This window comes from Podarcis vaucheri, assembly GCF_965113315.1.
Source record: "Podarcis vaucheri genome assembly, chromosome: 8".
Taxonomy (NCBI): domain Eukaryota; kingdom Metazoa; phylum Chordata; class Lepidosauria; order Squamata; family Lacertidae; genus Podarcis; species Podarcis vaucheri.
The window spans coordinates 68,830,326-68,850,749 of NC_138766.1; the positions used below are offsets into that span (position 1 = coordinate 68,830,326).

Below are 20,424 nucleotides of genomic sequence, written 5' to 3' on the forward strand. Positions count from 1 at the left end.
CCTGCACCAGCAAAATCTGTTCATGTAAAATCTTTTTTTTTTAATTTTGGTTTTCAAAGAGAGTGCTGCAGCAGAACAACTTGTGGGAGGGACCCTTTCAAGTGACTCAAATCTACTTGGATCCCACTATGCCGTGATTACAAATACATCACCAGTGCAGTGGCAAAATCAAAATCCACCTTCAGGCACACAGTCACAATCAAAACCACTGGTTACCTGGAAGTTATAAACGTCTCGTGCTTGTGTTTGCCAAGTTTAAAGCCTTTTGTGGTTTTTGTCCGACCCGGAGAAGTAGGCTCGGTCAAAAACGACCTCTCCAGCTCTGCCTGCAGGTCGAAGTCGCTGCATCCTTTTTCTGACAGTTCAATTAAGTCAACCTTTACCTGTAAGAGTGAGAAATTCATTCCACTTTAATCATTCCCCCAGACAACTGTCAGCATCCCCAAATAGGAAACACTCTTGGAAGGCTGCTGCTAAATGAGTAGCCCATTTTTATCTGTCTAAATTCCTAACATTCCTCTTTGTTGCTTACACTATGAATGGGGTCTCAAAAATACTGCCGACAATTAAGCTATAAATGCTCCAGTTCCCACCCATTCAAGTATTAAAAACTCAAGACTTTTACCATGTCAGGGTCAGTTTCAATTTCTTCAGCCTGGAATGGTGAGAACCACATAGATTTCAGCTGGTCATCCATGACATCTGCCAAGATGTATGCAGTCCTGTAATATCAAATGTAATTTTTTTTAAACAGCAGTCAGTGTTCACTGTCTCCATATGAAATAAATGTTACCCACTGGTATTCATCATCCACTCCTCCAATAAAACGTTTCCTAAAGGACCATGGCTTTACCATTTCCTTCCTCAAGCAGTAGGAAGAACACAATCCCACTTGGAGCATCCTAATGCCCAATGGAGAACATGGCTTGCACCTCTGCTATGACCAGGTGCTCTTGTCTCCTATTCTTTGCAATGTCTATCAAGCACTTTGCTTTCCTGTATCATCAAAAACAGCCTGACAGCCTTCGAGGACAGGGACTGTATCACGTCTGTATTTTGTTTAGCAATTGGTACACTATTTATTTTGTTATTTTAAAAACATATGCCCTGTCCTTCTATCTGTCCAGGGATATGGTTCACAATCAACACTGTGATAAACCAATACTGTGATAAGTAATGGTGCATGAGTTGAAAACAATTTTATGTATGTTTAAAACAAGACAAACGAAAAGGACACATTGAGTCTATGCTTTGTTCAAGAAAGACACTGATCAATGATAAAAAGAAAGCTGGACTACTCAACGCCTATTATTTCCAAATAAAGAAGGATCAGAAAAAGGATTAGCAATGTTGACAAAAAGAAGGGGAGAGATCACAATTGACAAAGAAGCACATCCATCATACTTGTGCAATACTTGTGTCACAAGATCTTGAAAGAATTGGGCAACTCTCAGAACCTCAATGTATCATTTGCGGGGGGGAAAGGAGGTGTGGTGATGGACTGAGACAAGAGAACTGGGTAATCTCTGTTGTAATGCATATAGCCCATAAAGAAAAAAATTCCTTCCAGTAGCACCTTAAAGACCAACTAAGTTAGTTCTTGGTATGAGCTTTCGTGTGCATGCACACTTCTTCAGATACACTGTATCTGAAGAAGTGTGCATGCACACGAAAGCTCATACCAAGAACTAACTTAGTTGGTCTTTAAGGTGCTACTGGAAGGAATTTTTTTATTTTGACTATGGCAGACCAACACGGCTACCTATCTGTAACTGGAACCATGGAAGGCACCACATTGAGCCGCATGAAATGGAAGTCCATCAACCTTTCAGTGTATCTGAAGAAGTGTGCATGCACACGAAAGCTCATACCAAGAACTAACTTAGTTGGTCTTTAAGGTGCTACTGGAAGGATTTTTTTTATTTTGACTATGGCAGACCAACACGGCTACCTATCTGTAACTGAGCCCATAAAGATAAATGCATGAAGTTAAACACGCTCCCAAATATACCACCACACACACCTGGTTTTCAGAAATTCTAGTTCTTCACAGACACAGATGCACATTCAGCACTTTACCTATTATTAAAAAGATGCTGGAGAGATTCTGGTACAGGAAGGATTGGCTCTACATCTTGATCACTCAGTGGACAAGGATCACCAGCAGATTCCAGCATCTGCCGAAGTCCAACAACATTGTCCAATAAAGATTCCAGACTGTCATCTTCTTTTGAGCGCTCCTGTGTAAGGAACACTGCAATCACTAGCAACTCAGACAAAATTTAAGTATTTTTGCCACCTGATAAGATGCAGCAAACTAGCAGTAACTCTTTCAATAAATACATGTTCAATTGACATCATGGACATATGGCATCATGGACATAAAGTCAGTCATACTGAAATCAATGGACTGGTTTCAATAGGTCTACTCAGATTTATTATAGTGTATGTTTTTGTGGACTAGGCCCCAGTCGATCAGGTGCCTGAAGTGTTGTCCAGTATATGTACAGGGCTACTGAGAAACAAACTGTACGCGGTGGAGACAATTGCCCATGGGAGGAAGGGCAGGAAAAATGTAATAAATAAGTTCAAGAGGTATAGCCTGATAATTTTATGTAAAGCTAAGCTTAATATGCATAACTAATAACCACAGTGATCATTCCTAACAGTACTAAATAGTGGCAACACAATCATCCTAGCTTTATCACTAGTTACAAATTATAATTATTATTAATATTTGTAGCCTGACCGTCATCTAGTTAAGATACATGGGCAGTGTTCAGAAACACTGCATAAAAATGAATACATACACAAATGTTTAAAAAGCCATATAAAATGCATAACAATCAAATCAGAACAGTAGCAATGAGAAACCATCAGACTCCTAACTCTCAAACATCTGGCACCGACACCAAAAAATATGAACATTACATTACCAAAACTAGCTTCTCCAGCTCGAGGAGCAGATTTTCAGGAGTTTCTTCTTTGTTTTGTAATTGGTATTTTAATTCTGAAGTAGTAAGGCCCAAAGTTCTGGCAGGATGGGCTCCATCAACTTCTGCAAGACTTCCGTCATCCCCACAACATCCCTAAGGAAGATGAACGTGAGTACAAAAGCAGTAACACCACAGCACCATAATGCAGTTAACTGATGACATCTTTTTTTGACATCTCCCTGTAAAACCACCTTCAAACGTTTCTTGCTAGAACTCTCTCTCTGTCTCTCTCATGGCTTTTCACTACTCTATTAAGCCTATCCCTGCCAGCACATAACCTACCAGGTTGAATGGTTTTCACGTTTCCTTTGTTTTCACCTGCTGCAAACTATATTCTGTTTTTACTAATTTAATGTTTACTTATTTGTTGTTTCGAGTGTGTGTGTGTGTGTGTGTCTGTGTGCGTACATTTTTTAAATGATGTAAGCCACCTTAAGTATTATTATTGTGACAGAAGAGTAGGAAATAAATCCGCTTGAATAATAAATAAATAAAATTGGCCCTTTGGGATTCTGTTAGATAACCATAATTTGGAAGTATGATGGAAGTATTACAGCTGTACGCTTTAAAGAAAACTGCAGCTACTTTTCCTGAGCTGAAATGCAACAGAATGCAATCAAGGCAAAGCTTCAGAAAGCCCTCTGTACGCATTTACTCACCAGTGTATCGGAATTCAGGATCTGCCTCAGGAAATCCAGAAACGAAGACGCAAGTTCTCCAGGGTCCTTATTAAAGCTGCTCACTACTCGCTTCAATCCAGTGTGTAGAGCCCCACAGTGTTTTCTTAGAGAGCTGTGTTCGTTTCAAAGAAAAAGGTTGTTAACCATCCAGTTTTTGACACAGTATATGAAAAAAATATGATTAATAGATCTAAAGCACTTAAAACATAGGCAGTTTCAGAAACACGACTGAATGAACTTATATGTATTTCAATGTTTCAGTTAATTAAAAGGATGTCCTTGATTAATTAAACAGCATTTTAAAAATGTTTTAAATCCAAAACAAAAGCTTAGAAGAAGCAATTCCTCCTCTCACATATAGGAGGGAATACACCTTCTAAGATAATACCTTTTACGTCATATCAGACACTACCTGAAATAAAACAAGGATGCTTTGTTCAGAACTGTGGCTCAATTACATGCACATTAAAGCAAATCTGATGACTTAATGAAACCCATGTGATGAACTAAGGTTTCTTTAATCAGCCAGCAGCCCTGATTAACAGCTTCACAAAAGAATTTGTACTATACAAGAACACTGCCAGATCATTTTTTAAAAGAAATCTGCAAATTGAGTGTTTTATTATACAGTTAGCTTTGAACAATTCTTTCCAAGGGAAGGAGAAGATTAACAGCACCAAAAAAATACCACACTGGTATGCTTGCTGTTACCGTTGCCTGTGAAATTTAACATTACATTACATTACAATCTTCTGCTTTGTAAGCCCCACTGGGGGGAAAGTGAGCTAAACTAAACATTTCTGCGGTGTGAGTATGTTTGTGGAATGTACCTCTTCAGGTGATAGAATCCATAATCGTGCTCAGTAAGGAACATCATTGTCCTGATACAAGTCAGCAAACAGTTATAGCTGCTTTCAGCATTAGAAAATGTCTCCATCAGGCAGTCACAGATGGAAGCCATGAGTTCCTTGCTTGGCAACGAATTTGAAAGCTGCTCCAATTCAGAGAGAGTGCTCTCCGTGGAACTGGGCAAGACCAATGCAATATCCTGCAAAGAGAAATCACAGTATTACAAAAGGCAGAAAGGCACACAGGCATCCCTTGGGGCCATGGCAAAAGCCACTTTAGAGCTTACACCAACTGAGTGGGGGTTTTTAAAAAGCAACGTTCTACTATCACACACCACAGGACTTCACAGTTACAAAACTGTCCACAGCTGCAATGTCTGCCATGCAGAACAGGGAGTGCTGTTCACAACCTGCTAAGCCATGGATAGGCAAACTAAGGCCCGGGGGCCGGATCCGGCCCAATCATCTTCTAAATCCAGCCCATGGACGGTCCGGGAATCAGCGGGTTTTTGCATGAGTAGAATGTGTCCTTTTATTTAAAATGCATCTCTGGGTTATTTGTGGGGCCTGCCTAGTGTTTTTACATGAGTAGAATGTGTGCTTTTATTTAAAATGCATCTCTGGGTTATTTGTGGGGCATAGGAATTCGTTCAATTTCCCCAAAAAAATATAGTCCGGCCCCCCACAAGGTCTGAGGAACAGTAGACCGGCCCCCTGTTGAAAAAGTTTGCTGACCCCCATTAAGCGAAAGATCTCTTGGGCACTAATTTCTGATTCCTGGCCAACCTTATTTAAAAGCATTTAGCTTTGCAAAGAAACATGAAGTGTCACTCAACAGCCATTTCATCAAGCTCTATAAAGCAGAACTTGAAACGGCCTGTTCTTGAGAGCAGCTACTAAAAGAATTGGGAATCTGAGGCCCTTTGGTGACAATGAACTCCCACCAGCCTCAGCAAGAATAGATAGGGATGGTATTATATAGCTGTGCAAATATAGCCTGTATACAATTAGTTTGAAAAAGGAGAGGTAGATTTATGGTAGGAGTTGATGGCAGCAACAATCCCTCTCTGCCAGAAACCAAACGGTTTCAAGGTTCTTCTTCCTGGCTCGGGAAATAGGTATGGCATAGTTTTAGAAGACTTAGGAATGCAATTAAAGGAGGAGGGACTCAGTCTTGGTGCAACTCATGAATTCCTGAAAGAAGATTCAGCCTTGGTGCAATTTGTGAATTAATGAAGAACAGGTTTTTAATGAATACACAGTTGTTCAGGGGTGTGACCAGAGAGAACCAATCGGAATGTGTATTGAGATTTGAAATGAGCGGAGATTTATATCTGGGAAACAAATGAAGTGTTTATACACACATACACACACCTTTTAGCTTACATTGGTTTTACTCCATGTACCGTATTTTTTGCTCTATAAGACTCACTTTTTCCCTCCTAAAAAGTAAGGGGAAATGTGTGTGTGTCTTATGGAGCGAGTGCAGGCTGCACAGCTATCACAAAAGCCAGAACAGCAAGAAGGATTGCTGCTTTCACTGCACAGCGATCTCTCTTGCTGTTCTGGCTTCTGAGATTCAGAATATTTTTTTTCTTGTTTTCCTCCTCCAAAAACTAGGTGCGTCTTGTGGTCTGGTGCGTCTTATAGAGCGAAAAATACGGTATATTTTTCTCCTTCCTTGAAGGCATGCTGGCTAGGTGTTCTGGGGAGATGGAGAGTCAGGACATCCTTTTCATATTTTCTTGGACAAGCCTGTCTTGTTTGCTAAGGGGAGACTTGCACTCCTTCCAGGCCAGCCCCACCCCCACTGCCCACGTGCATGACAACATGTGCACAATCAATACAGAATGAAATTAAAGGGTTCTTTAGATTTTCATTTTTAAATACCTGATCGCAGAGAGACTGCAAAATAGAAGCCAAGAACTCAGCACACTGCTGGTGAATAATGTTGTCCCCTGCAGCTCGCATTAAAGACAAAAGCTCTGGGAAAACTTCAGCATACTTCTCATCCCCTTTCACAGTTCCATTAATCAAGTGCAAAATAGCCAGTTTACAAGCTTTGTGTGAAGCCAGGGCATCGAGTAACGCAAGCAAGCGGGTAGTCTGGCCAGTGTACTGCTTCTCTTTGTCTTCTGGGTTGCTGAAGTGACAGCAATGCTCTTATTAGAAAAGACAAATATATTGCATGCATGTTTATGACAAAACAAACTTCAGATCTGAAATTTCCATTAAAAGATTCATATACGTGTGTGTGTGTGTGTGTGTATTTATATATATAATACAATATCTATCTATCTATCTATCTATCTATCTATCTATCTATCTATCTGCATTTGTTGCAAATGAGCTTATTACCATTACAGTGGTACCTCAGGTTAGAGACGCTTCAGGTTACAAACTCCGCTAACCAGGAAGTGGTTGCTCCAGGTTAAGAACTTTGCCCCATGATAAGAACGGAAATCGCCAGCGGCACAGTGGCAACAGGAGGCCCATTAGCGAAAGCCTGCCTCAGGTTAAGAACCGTTTAAGAACGGACCTCTGGAACTAATTAAGTTCTTAACCTGAGGTACCACTGTAATTTGATAGTTTTCAGGTTGTGGTCATTAATTAACTGTGTATCTAGTTGCCAGCAAGGATGAGATAACCTCTACAGTTTTGACTTTGGTATCCCAAGTCAGTAAGCCTAACAGAGTACAGTCATACCTTGGGTTGAATGTGCTTCGGGTTGAGCGCGTTCTAGTTGTGCTCTGTGGCAACCCGGAAGTAATGGAGTGTGTTACTTCTGGGTTTCGCCACTCACGCATGCGCAGGTGCTCAAAATGACGTCATGTGCATGCGCGGAAGCAGCAAAACGCAACCCGCGCACACGCAGATGCGCCATCGCAGCTTACGTTGCGTTCAGGATGCGTATGGGGCTCCGGAACGGATCCCGTTCACATCCCGAGTTACCACTGTATTGAAAAGAAATGCTATGTTTCAGCCCTCTCCATGTGTGGAGGCATCTCTTATCACCAACTGTATGATGCCTACCTCTCCATGTCACATTCATGCCATACATGCAGCAATTTACTGCAGCCCTCAGGATTTCCCAGCTGGAGGAGCCATCTCACAGCTCCATCCTTCAAGACCCATCACCATGCATGGAGAGAAACAGAAGGCCTAAATCTGAGGCAGCCACTGCCTATTCATGAATGAGATAGGAGAGGCATAGCCCATTTTCCAGCCTCAACATGCAAAAGTTCTACAGAAGCCTTCAACAAAACTCCCATCATCCTTAATCGGCACAGCTATGGTGAGAGTCATAGACCACAATTTCTGAAGGGCACCAGGTTAGCACTGCTACTTAAAGACCCTTAGGACAAAGTATAAAATCGTACCTTTGCAAATCTTCTACAAGCAGATCCAAAACAGTCCTCATAATAAGGAGAGCAGTTGGTGAAGCCAAGTCACACAACTGAACACAAATGCGTCTCAGCATGTGCTGAATAGGCAGGCAGGTGGAGCCAGAGAAGGACCGTACTATTTCTTGCAGCAATTTCGCTTGAACGTGAAGATGCATGCTCCACAGTTTCCTAGTGTTGAGAGCCACCGATATGTCATGCGGTTCAATGACCTGTCAGAAAAGCAAAATTAACTCTATGAGAGTGCCAAAACGTAGAGTTCTTCTCCAACACCACATGCAAGGCACACTACCTGGTGCTCTTTAGGCAATCATGAAAACCCTTGTAGCCAATATATGTGCTCCAATATATAGAGTTACTGCCTCCAAGCTAAGGAGGCAATATCCCCACTCATCATCCAGCATCAAAAGGACAAATCCCCTCTATCAGCCCTTTAAATGAGAGATGGGGAGCCTGCATCTCTCCACATGTGGCTGGACTACAATTCCCATCATCCCTGACCATTCACTATGCTGGCTGGGGCTGATGGGAATCCAATGACACTGGAGGTCACCAGGTTGAGGGAGGTTGGTATACAATCCGTCAAATGGATAGATCCACTGCACAACTCTTTTTCAGTCCATTATTACCTACCTATCCTCTTCACCAGTCTTTTAATTTTCCTGCCTTTTACAAATAATTGATAGTTTTTACATACCTGAGTGGTTTGCATGGGAAGCGGCAGAGGCAGCAACTCAGAAAGCAGTATAAGACCAGAGAAAAACCCTTCAGGAATTCTCAGAACAGAAGTGAGGACCTCTTTTAGCATGAGCGACCAAGTGTTATTGGCCAGAGTTTCCTCTGAGATGGTTAGCTTCTCATTAACCCCCTGGGTAAAAGTCAACAAAATGTCAACAATGTCATTCTGGATTTTTTGTTCATCGCTGTCTAAACGTCCCGAGAGGGGAATAGAACACAGGAGCATGTGTAAAGAAATAAGTGCAGAAGGAATACGCATATCTTTGAACTCAAAGGACCCTCCACGCAGCAGTTCGGTCAACATGGTCTTCAAGAGGGTGAGGGTGCACCGGGCCATGGAAATTGTAGTGACTCTGTGGAGGGTAGTCCCCATGTTGACATGGAGTCTCCAGGGCTGAATAAGGATGCTGTTTAGCTTTTGCAGAACACGAATAAAAGTGTCCATTCCTTCAGAAGAGAACATCTGTATGACTGCAAGGTTCCATTTCAGGTCTTTCTGCTGACCTTTAGGAGGAAATGGGGAATGGAGGAGGGGAGAAAAGAGAAAAACCATGTTGTGCCTTGATCTCAGTCATTAGGAAAATATAGATCAGGTGAAATGATTCCTTTTTATGAGACTTCTGTCCATGACCAAGAACATACATTACATGACACCAAATTTATCATGGGGCACAGAATCCTTACATTTTACTCTTAACTTTCCCATCCAAAAATTCTACATGCTCTGTTAGCAACAGAAAATGGTCCAAAGAAACAATTTACTTCAATATGGCTATAGGAGGTGGTGATTAAATCTGATGTACTCTTATAAAGGAAATGGAACCATGTTAAAAGCAAGTATAATACCTTCAACAGGTGGTGGAGGGCATGCAATATGGCACAGGACACGAAGTGCAGTAGGAAGACCGACTCCTTCCTGGGTCATCAAGCTATCAATATTCTTTAAAATAAAATTTGAAAATAAGACTCATGTTATTAAAGATCAATATTCAACAAATAGGTGCAGTAGAGAACTTTATCTTGCTTCTGAGCAACAAACGGTAGGCTGACTTCAAACTTGAGTGCTAGGGCCATTAGGGTTTTTTTTACTAGAATCCCTTTAATTTATTGACTTATTCAACACAGAACTTTTTTTAATAGCTAAGGAATAACTAATCTAGGCTAAGTTATTCTGATTGTGCACTCTTTTACTTAGAAATGTTAAGTACCATCTTGTTGCATCAGACCAATGTCCATCTTTGGTCCAATCTACTTGCAAGTATTTAGGGGTTCATCAGAAGTGGGGCACTGGTCTACAAAACTTCTTCCCACCCTTTCTATATGAGGCATCCAAGTAAAAGTAACACAAGGATTGAAAATTCTAATGGAAGGTCACTATAAAACACACAACACCTTAGAGCCAAACTAGATAATTACACAGATGTTTTAAGTAAATACCAACCAGGAAGGAAGCAATCTTGATTGGAGCCATGATGGAGAAGTGGAGCTATACTCTCTTTCCACAGCTGTAGTTCCAATCCAGTGGAAATCCCAATGTGAATAAAAGCCAGCTAATAACTTGATCTTTCCCCCTCCCCATGGCTGCTATTTACTTTTAAAAAACTGTATTGAATTAGCAGTTCCATTAATAAGGTCACATCTAGTTTTGATCTTCAAAAAGGACTATTAGAAACCAACAATTCCTTCTTGAAATACGTTGACTACTTTTTAAAAAATGTTATTATGAGGATTGTACTAAAAACACCATGCAAAATGGTCCAATATAGAATGTACTTGTAACAAAAGATTTCTGGATAAAGGAGTACCAAGCAAACTTTATGATAACCCTATGCCATCAGAACTGTGAAAACACAGAATTTTGCCTCCTGTATATACAATTGCAAGAGATCAACAAATGAAATAGCTAGGAGTGGATTTTTAAGAAAATGCATGCATTGAGAATGGTTTTTACTAACCTGCTTAATGTATTCAATGAGATTTGGGATGCAATTAATTTCAAACCGAAGTGTTTTCAAGGGTTCCAGCCATTTGCCAAGTTCTAAAACAAACAAGGCAACTTGAACAATGTTGCATTATGTAAAATGATGCATTCCAAAAATATGACAAGCATTAGAGCTACAGGCCTTTGTATATAAATCAAGTGAACTTTTAATGCAACATTAAAACTGCTTTAATTCAAAGCTTTAATTCAAAGCCAAATTTTGATTTTGATTTGGTCTGAAATTATTCTTTATTATACCACATTTCAGTTGATTTCTTCAGCTGAAAGCACCAAGAACACTGCTGAAGATCTATTTCTATAGGTCCAGGGATGTCTTTATCAAAAGTTAGCTTATTTGCAATAAAACAATCAAAAAGGTTCACTTCCATTCAGCAGTGGGGGGAAATCAGTATGACTTGGTCTGCTATCCTATGTGGGAATAAATCCCTATGATTTCAATTCAACTTACTGCAACGTATGTGGTTGCAGCTTTATGAGTCTTACAAGGATTTTGAAAATGTTTTAATATTGGATTCGATGCCATAAAAAGTATCTGAACCATGACAATCTATTTGTCCCAAAAGGCAATTTTGCCCAGCATAATTCAAACATTTGATCTCTTGAATATTCAATATTAAACGCCATCTGAGCTACAAAGGCATCCTGTGTGCATATTCTAAAATGAAAGTTTTTTCCTCAGCTCAGAATAACTTGAATTTCTTAGTCTTTATTGTATGCAAGCCAAGGCCATCTTGTCTCTCAAAAACAAAAACAGACTGAAAATTCAATGGAAGTACTGGCAGAAGGAAAACCAAAACAAAGCTTTAAAAACAGAATCGGCACAGCATTTTAAAACAGCACAATTCATGATAAAAATCAAGATTCTAATAAAGGTACACTTTTGTAATGTTGCCTTTATCACCAGGCTAAAAGCAGGTCATGAAGGAGTGAGGCACACCTATTGAGAGGTCTTTACAAATCTTCAGCACTATAGCCAAAAAGGCTCTTTCTCCTACCTCTTATTTGCCTTGTTTCAGATGCAGGACTGAAGGAGATCCCTTGAAGTGGAATGAAGGTCCCAGGCAGGCTAACATGGGCCGGTGGGGTTCCCTAGATATTCTGACCCAAGGCTGCTTGGGACTTTAAAAAGTCATGTATAGTAAAACCGTGCAATGTAAAAGCCTGCACACAAAGGGGTCTCCTTTCATCAGTCATTGTCTTGAAGTGGGCATGACAAGATTACAACAGCTCCAGTTTGAGAAACACACTTACAATGGAAGCTCTCAGGTTATCATCAGTGTCCAGTGACTTTTTTTAGTTTGTTCTTTGAACAGGAGCACCCTACGTTGCTTCCTTAGAAGATTTCAAACACTGAATATTTTTCTGCAGTTACTAAATGACTCCCACCAATGAACAGTATGCTACACAAACAAGAGAACTTTCTGTGTTTCAAAGCCTCTTTGATACTAGCAAAAAAGCTACACAGTTTTTCAATGAGCCTTTCTAGTAATCTGTGTTTACCAAAGGAATCTCATTACTCGCATTATCAAAAACCAGAAGGTCAGGAGAGCCTTAGCAGACACCAAAAAGATTTCTCCTAAACTGCTTCCAGCAACTGCCCCATTAAGAGCACATACTGTACCTTGTAGTTTGGTGTTATTTTCATCAGCTTTGCAAAGCTTCAACAGGGGTGCTGAATACTGCTCAAGCATTTGGACGTCACTGGAGGACTGAACCACCAGCAGAATAAGGATGCAAGCATAATTATAGGCAACTGACTTCTTTGACTTGGAATCGCTGAAACAGATTTTTCTGAAAATTATGACACACTTCACATTTGAATCCTTACACGTATACTTACAGAATACTATTCAGATTTTCATTTACAAAACGATTATTTTGTATGGAGAATAAAAAAGTTCATACTGCAAGTAGGAGTTTGCAAATGATTGGCATGTGATTGATTGACTCAGCCTTTTCTCCTAGTTTCTCCACTTAGTTTCTCATAATCTTTTCAGAACTCAAAACAGAAAAGTCAATTATATTGATCAGAATAAAGCAGTAAACTACAGGAGGGATAAAGAACGGCTCTGATTTCAAATGCATACAAGCCATGCCACAGGCAAACATTCACCTCCTTAGCACAAGCTAAAGTTGTGTATGCCACTTTGAGCTGCAAACCCCACTCTTTCAATTGTGAATTTAACTCCAGCATCTAAGATATGTTTATCTAAATTATGCTCTTGATCTGTGTAGGCAGTTTCAGACAAGCATGAAATGCTCTCATAACAACATGAAGGAATCAGAAAACAGCCGTGCAGCTTACACTTCCTGTTCCACCACATTTCTGTCACATGCAACATAGAATTTCTGTGCAGATAACCTGCAAATCTCCACACTGGTGGACATGCAAAAGATCAATCTTACAGGACATTAAGATGAGGAGGAAGCACAACGTGCTGGCTGCTCCCCTTGTTCCTTGGTTTAAAAATGTTTGGCTTTGATTTTAGCTATTCTTTCATGTCATCCACTGTGTTTTTGTGTTGTTTTTTTCAGAGGACGTAGCACAGCTTCATATGCTGCAGAGCTAATATTTTCAAACCTAGTTATACTGAGCCCACCCATTTAAAAGCAGGGATTGGAGAGTGGGGGTGAGAAATCTCAAGGATTAAACATCTCAAGGATTTCCTGTCCGCCCAGCAGCAATCAGAGCCAAATCACCAGGCATTGACTGGGATGAAGAGGTTGCTAACCCATGGGCCAGCCCATACGTATCCTCAGACTATGCTGAGGAATAAGCATGTACCACCCCAGAACAAGGAAAGCCTGGTTCACTTCTTTAAAGGGAAGGCTTCGTAAAAGGAGAAAAATGAGGAGGGCAAGAAGTTGGATTCTGTACTGCAGCCAAGTTCCATAACAAGGAACAACCCCAAATTAAAAGTTTGTGAAACCCACATCAACCTGCAAACATCCAATTAAAAGCATAAAACCTAAAGCAAGGTTAAAAAAATAGGATAATTACCCTAATGCTTCTTTGGAATAGAACTCCATTAAAGTAATAAGACTCTGGAGATTCTTCTCAAGGCTGAAGACATGGGCAACAGCAGCTCTTCCCACAGGGTTAAAAGTGATCAGGTAAAGGTTATGAAGCGTTCCCAGAAGATCTGAATGGTCAGTTTCATCAGTGGCTGTGCAGCGCTGGAAATGGCAGAATAGTTCTGAAATGCACTGCAGTGTCTGTGTTGAATGAAGAAGCCATGGGGGAAAGGCTTCATCGCTTGCCCCATCAGTCTGGAGACCTTCCTCTTGATCAGGGTCAGAGAAATGGCAAAAGGCTCGAACCAGCAGGTTTGTGGCTTCATACTCAGAGAGGAAGAAAAGAAGGCCCTTCTGGGACTGTGCCAAAAATCTCAGTATGTCCCTGGTGGACTGCAGCACCCCAGGGTGCACATTCGTTATTGGATTGGATAACAGCAACGTGACAGATTCCAAGAAATTGTGGTTATGAAGGTACCTGGAAATATGTAAGAAGCAGCATGCTCAATTCCACTTCAAAATATAGTACATTGGCAGAATTTTTTACTTTCAGTGCAATGGTATGTGAAATAGCTGCAGAAGTGCACAACTGTGGGTGGGATTCAATAAAGTTTTACTCAGAACAGACCCAGTGGAATTAATGAACACTACAATAGAACCTGAGAAATTGTGATGTGCCCACAAGCACTCACTAATCTTCAAATGTGAGCAGGAATTTGAATCCAGATCTTCTCAGTTCCAAGTCTGACACTGTTCTCCACCACCTCACTGACTTAAAGGATTAGAGTGAAGAGACTTGATGAAGACAGTGGAGGAGTTCTGTTTAGTTATGAGATGGCATGACAGAAGACACAGGGTGGGAAAGGGGGGAAAGAGACGACAGTCTAGGCTGGAACATCTCCCAACATTGAAAGACCCTTATTAAGCAGCACACATGACATGCATGACAAGTACTCATGTCAACAACCAAGTGGCAGAAAGCAAACAAACAGGTATCCCTTTCAAACATATAAAAAAAATTAAGGCCACTCACCTAAAGAGCACTGGGAAAGGGTCATCCCTTTCTGGTGGCCCTGTAATACGTGCTGTTGTTGGGAAAGATTTCACCGGTGGCTGAATCATGGTGTGAGGGGCAGTCTCCATCAAATGCAAGATCTCATCCAAAAGGTTAATGAGTTTCTCTACTTCTCCTTCACTCATACTGGAGGACTCCAAAAGACTATCCATATCCATTGGAGTGTCCACATCATTTTCATATTCCTGGTTCCCCCTTTCGAGTCCAGTGTCCGTATCCTGCTCAGGCTCAGTGTGATTAGGAAGAGATGGAGGATATTCCGCTAACTGGTCAGCAAACTTTTTGACCTCAGACAAAACCTCGTAGAAGTGGCATTTCTGCAGAATTGCAGAGCAGGCAGTGACGACCCTTACTGTCTGATCCAGCAGAATGAGCTCCAGTAGTCTCTGGTAACCACTTTTTTCATGCACCTCTGAGCCGCTCCTCAAAAATGCCTCCATTCCTTCAGTCATGCTTACAACGCTATCCAAAGCTTTGAAAGCATTGAGTTTAAGAGAAGAAGAGACATGATCCGCAAACAGCAGTTCAAATAGAGAATTAATTACTCCTGCTTGCAACAGGCCCATTATCCCCCGAGTTCCACATTCTGCCAGTGAGGAGACAAGTTTTGTCCCAGCTTTAAGCTGACGGACATTCAAAGCGATCGGCTGTCTCAGGGCTACCTGTAGGTTTAATGACTGCATTGTCCAGTCAACCAACTGGCTTATATAATCCTGATTCGGGTCCTTTAACTGCAAGTAGCTTAGCCCTTTGACTATTAAACTTGGAATTTCTTCCAGAGCAGTGACCCACTTAGCACCCCTCTCCTCCTGATATAATTCTAGGAGTTCGGTCAATTTAGTAGAGGTCTCAACTGCCCCTGAATTTTCCTTGTCTGGATCTGTATCTTTCATCTTAGCAACTTCGGTTTCAAAAGTTGTCTTGTAGGGACAGCTAAAGTACAGAAGAGGCCCAAGTTCCCTATCAAAAGGATCATAGGTCACAGGTGGCACTCTGGCTAGATCCTCAGCAGTGTACTCAATGTCAAAGCTTGGGTACTTAAACGTCTCACGTTCCAAGTCAGCAATTCCATCTTCATCACTTGAAATCTGCTCATAACCATCATCCCCTGAAAAGAAGAGTTTTAGAATTACCTTGTTGAATTCCTTGAACCAAAATAAGCAACAAATTACACCCATCCATTAATTACAGCTTTGAAAAATAAGCCATCTTCTCCCCTTTTGCTCATAAACATGGGAAACCCAGCAGCTAAAACATTTGCAGGATGCTTTGCCAACCCATCAGCCACACACTCACACACAGGACCAAAAGGTATCAACTAACAGGAGAAATATATAATTGCACCATATAATTAGATTATCTCCACAAGGAGAATTCTTAACCTTGGTTTTTATTTATTTCAGAACCACCGTCTATCTCGTAGGATCTTGAAGTGGTGAATACCACAATACAGCCAGACTAAAATACAAGGAAACCACTCGATCCAGTCTGCAGCAACATTCAAACCACCATATCCAGCTTGCAGACCTCACTCAAAGGACTGTATGAAAAGATTATTTGTAGTATTTGTTAGTCACTTTAAACAAAAAAAGTATTAAAGCAACTTAAGATAAAATATGAATCAATTAAAAGTGAAACTGAAAAACAATGTACAATACAAAACTCTTAAAATGCTCATCCAAGGATTGGCCATACTGTACCCCACTAAAAGATGAGCAGCACAACAGAGACTAACTGAAGTCTAGCAAACAGAAGCATCTATCACCCAAAAGCTGATGATACCAGGAAAGTTTCCCTAGGGAGAGTATTTCAAAAAGGGGGCCCACCACTGAAAAACTCTCCTCTTGTGTAACCACCCTCTGAACCTCCCTCATATGGAGAAGTATTTAAATTGATGTCTAAAACTCATGAGTAAAGGAGGCAGTCATATCTCCTAATGAGGGGGAGTTCCACAATCAGGGCACCACCACTGAGAAGGTTCTCTCTCGTGTCACTGTATGTCAGACCATGCCCATCAACACAGGACCACAAACATTTAAAAAAAAAATGACTCACAACTGCAGTTATAGCACAAATAATATTTTGACAGAAAAGGTAGAAAACCTATATGCCACAAAACCTTCAAAATCTCTTCCCTAGTGTCCTCTGAAGTGCTTGGCTTCCCAAAAAAATACTACCTATATTCCACTGTCTCGGGATTAGATCACACACACATACCACTTATTATTAGCTTCTAGAAACAACTAGTGTGAACTGACTGACACAGGTTAAGTAACACAGAACGTTTGCATGCCCCACAGTCAAATCAAACAATGGGTGATTTTACTCAGGGTAAACAAACTGAAATTAATGACATTAGGTGCATTAATTTCAACAGATCTGTTATTGATAAAGCTTGAACACTACTCAATATTTTTCATTAGTTCACACATTCAGTTGAAAATCAACTGTTCTGTGATGAAGTGATGAAAGAACATAAATGCACGTGCAACTCAGTCCTCAGCAGTTTCTGTATTTGCCTACCTTCACCCTCCTCCTCTTCTTCAACATCCTCTTCTTCTTCATCCTCCTCCTCGTCCTCCTCCTCTTCATCTTCTTCATCTTCTGGAATACTCTCTACTGTCTGACCATCGTCATCCTCTTCATCTTCCTCCTCCTCTTCAACATCCACCCCCTCTTCATCATCCACTTCTTCGGGCTGGTCTTCTTCCACTTCTGCTTCATCAGAATATGGACCCTCCTGGTGAACGGACGTCCGATCAGGAGAAATGGGCTCAAAGTAATCCTCTCTGTGATCAACATCGTCCTCTTTCTCCCCAACCACTGGAAAGATTGGAATCCACAGCAAAATTAATTTAAACAACTGCCATTTTCAAAAAGAAAGAGAAAGCAGACAACAAAAACTAAACAACTAATACCCATAGTGTAATTTAATGTTCTGCTAAGAGAATCCTGTGTATTTTCCATACAATTTAAATCTTCAAGCTAGGATGCTAATCAACTGCTGCTTTGGTTTTGTAGTTTTAAGGCAAGGTTAGCCTCCATGGACCAATACAGATGTTTGCCAATTCTCCCGTATGGAGCAGCCTAATAGATGCATCATATCTCCTGTCACAACTGCCACTTCCCAGTGGTGAATTCAGTTGCAGCTGGAAAATATGCCTACTACTAGAAAAACAGCAACACTTTCTCCTCACTTAAATTATGCATGCATGAGGACACAAGTGAGAAAGAAATGGAAAGAAAGTTACGTTCCAAAATACCTGATACGGGCATTGGCTCATCTTCATCATCATCAGGAGGAGGGGGGCCTGGTGGAGTTCTTGGGCCTCTAGGCTGTGGTCGAGGAGGACTGCCATTAAACTGATCCTCTTTCTCTCCATCAGCTGTAAAAAAAAGGCATATAAAGGAGCTTATAAATAAAGATAAATAAATTCATGGGAAGCCTGTGGCATCACTTGGGAAGTTGCTGAAAATGAACCACTCAGTAAAAAACTGTAGTGGTGCATGCATTAACTTACAGATCACAGACAAAAACCTCAGCTGAAAGAAGTAATGAGATACAAACGTTTTAGATGGAGATGATTTAACTTCTATGGGGGGGATCACTTACTTCTATTGACATTTCTTTTAAAAGAAAAAAAGAATTTTAGCTGGATTAGTTTTGGAATGCTTACCAGGTTTCGGAGTTCTTTTCAAAGCTGCTTGTTGCTGAGGAGGGGGTGGTGGCGGAGGCGGCGGAGGGGGAGAGTCCCTATCATGGCTTATTACTCTGTCAACAGAGCCATATATTGCAAGCGTCAAGCAGTTGTACCAGCCTCTCAGAACTAATCCGTCAGTGTTGACCTAGATTTTAAAGGAGGAGAGAGAACATAAAAGAAACAAAGATAAACCTTTAACTTGCTGCACCCACACTACAAGCTCAGTACCAGTATATATTTACAATGAAATATAGTTCCAGCTATGCCATTGTTAGATTTCACTTACATGTTACAGTAGGATATAAATGCACTTTGCAAATACACGAGGCACAGAATCCTGTAATAGTTTTGAAAGCCTCAGCTTTTTTTATATAAAAAAAGACAGGTGAGCTGTGATGTGAGGGGCATGGGCTGGGCAGAGGGATGTGACTTGATGAGAGTCCCATGGGTCAGATAGAGAGGACTTAAAGGTCACCGTCTGCTTGTGAGCCAGATTTTCTCTACGGCTGGCCTACATGCACAGGTTCTCTAACACACACACACACACACACAAACAAACACACACACACACACACGTGAGACAGCATCTGGTCCCCCTACCATGTGCACTTGGCCCACTCAGACCAAATGTTTCTAATGGGCTTCAGATGGCCTGCACTGCATCACACAATCGACTAAAGCTAATCGTGTCTCCCCCAGAGCATTTCTTAGATGACACTTTGTTTTTAATAAAGCGTGGGAACCAGGTGAGCACCTCTGGGGAAGGGCATTCGAAATGTGATCCTCCTAGACTGAGAAGGCAATTGCTCTGCTCATCACCTCCTTATTTCAAATGATTGTGGGACTCTGATGAGGAGACTCTGATGAAGATCAAAGGATTGAGGCAGGCTCATGAGGTAGATGGCAGTCCTTCAGATAGGTAACAACCAGCACTCTGAACTGCTCTTGGAAACAGACTAGCCACTGGTATGCATGTTTAAGAACTGTTGAGAAATGCTTTCTATAGTTGGCCCTAGTGAAAAACCTAGCAACTGTGTTTTGCACTAATGAAACTTTCTGAGAAGAAAGTACCCCAAGAACATCCCAACACAGCCCAGTGTAGAGGTTACCAGCCTCTCTCTGTACAGGAGTTGTCACTAGAAGGGTCAATCTCAGAATTTACAAGTGATCATTACCTTGGCATTAGGTCTGAAAATTATTGAAGAGTTCTCATCATACTCCAGGCTGTTAAAACAGAAATATGTGTTAAAGGTCAAAGAAACTGCACCAACATCTTTTACAACCAGATTCACAGTGGTACTTTTTCCAAGCAATATCTAATGAGAACGAGAATTATCTATTTTTATAATTAGTAGTAGAATAGAGAAACTCAAAGCCTACATTTTCATTTACTTCAACAGTTTACTTCATAAACAAGGAACAAGGAAACTAGTAGCCAGGCTTACACGGCTTGACTTAGCCCTGGTTAAGTCTTACAATGGCACCAAGATTATGAAAGAACTGCTTACCTTCCTAGCCTGTCAAATACAGGGGCACTTGGTTTGCTGACATTGTTGAAAAACAGGTCTAACTGAAATGTGTGAGGAGATGTTTCACTGAGAAGAAAGCCAAAGTGTAAAAAAATATTTTACAGAACCACAATAAACAAGATAACCAAGCCTTAAAATACCAATTATCATATAGCCACAATCTGCAAGAAGTAAAGAAGTGGGGAGCTTTTTAATAGTATTCGACTATAAAATTAATAAGCCACAACTCAAGGGGAGGTGGAGAAGGGTAATGAGGAAGCACACAGCTCATTCTCAATCCAATAGCTTACAGTTTATCATGACATCTCATCAGGCCATTATCTAATAAAGCTAGCATTGTTGGATTCAAAGGTTGGATACATTGTTATACATTTAATTTTTTTTCACTATCTTAACCATCACATTTGTAATTTTAGGCAAGCTCATCACTTATGTA

The 20,424-nt window shown here is 40.8% G+C and overlaps 1 protein-coding gene across 2 annotated transcripts in view; it reads right to left on the reverse strand.

Moving 5' to 3' along the window:
- VIRMA (vir like m6A methyltransferase associated) overlaps positions 1-20,424 on the reverse strand; it is a 29,137-nt gene that overhangs the window by 4,412 nt on the left and 4,301 nt on the right. Inside the window, exons 3-21 of one of the 2 annotated variants that reach the window (XM_082233637.1) lie at positions 19,968-20,054; positions 19,635-19,683; positions 18,436-18,604; positions 18,022-18,144; positions 17,282-17,581; positions 14,717-15,866; positions 13,670-14,161; positions 12,290-12,444; positions 10,622-10,704; positions 9,513-9,606; positions 8,626-9,170; positions 7,905-8,140; positions 6,415-6,667; positions 4,507-4,724; positions 3,656-3,788; positions 2,937-3,089; positions 2,080-2,240; positions 626-722; positions 217-383 (exon numbers count right to left, since the gene is read on the reverse strand). In XM_082233637.1, coding sequence (XP_082089763.1) covers positions 217-383; positions 626-722; positions 2,080-2,240; positions 2,937-3,089; positions 3,656-3,788; positions 4,507-4,724; positions 6,415-6,667; positions 7,905-8,140; positions 8,626-9,170; positions 9,513-9,606; positions 10,622-10,704; positions 12,290-12,444; positions 13,670-14,161; positions 14,717-15,866; positions 17,282-17,581; positions 18,022-18,144; positions 18,436-18,604; positions 19,635-19,683; positions 19,968-20,054 — 4,665 coding nt within the window. Of the gene's footprint in view, positions 1-216; positions 384-625; positions 723-2,079; positions 2,241-2,936; positions 3,090-3,655; positions 3,789-4,506; positions 4,725-6,414; positions 6,668-7,904; positions 8,141-8,625; positions 9,171-9,512; positions 9,607-10,621; positions 10,705-12,289; positions 12,460-13,669; positions 14,162-14,716; positions 15,867-17,281; positions 17,582-18,021; positions 18,145-18,435; positions 18,605-19,634; positions 19,684-19,967; positions 20,055-20,424 lie in introns of both variants that reach the window. The other variant, XM_082233636.1, reaches the window with a different exon arrangement.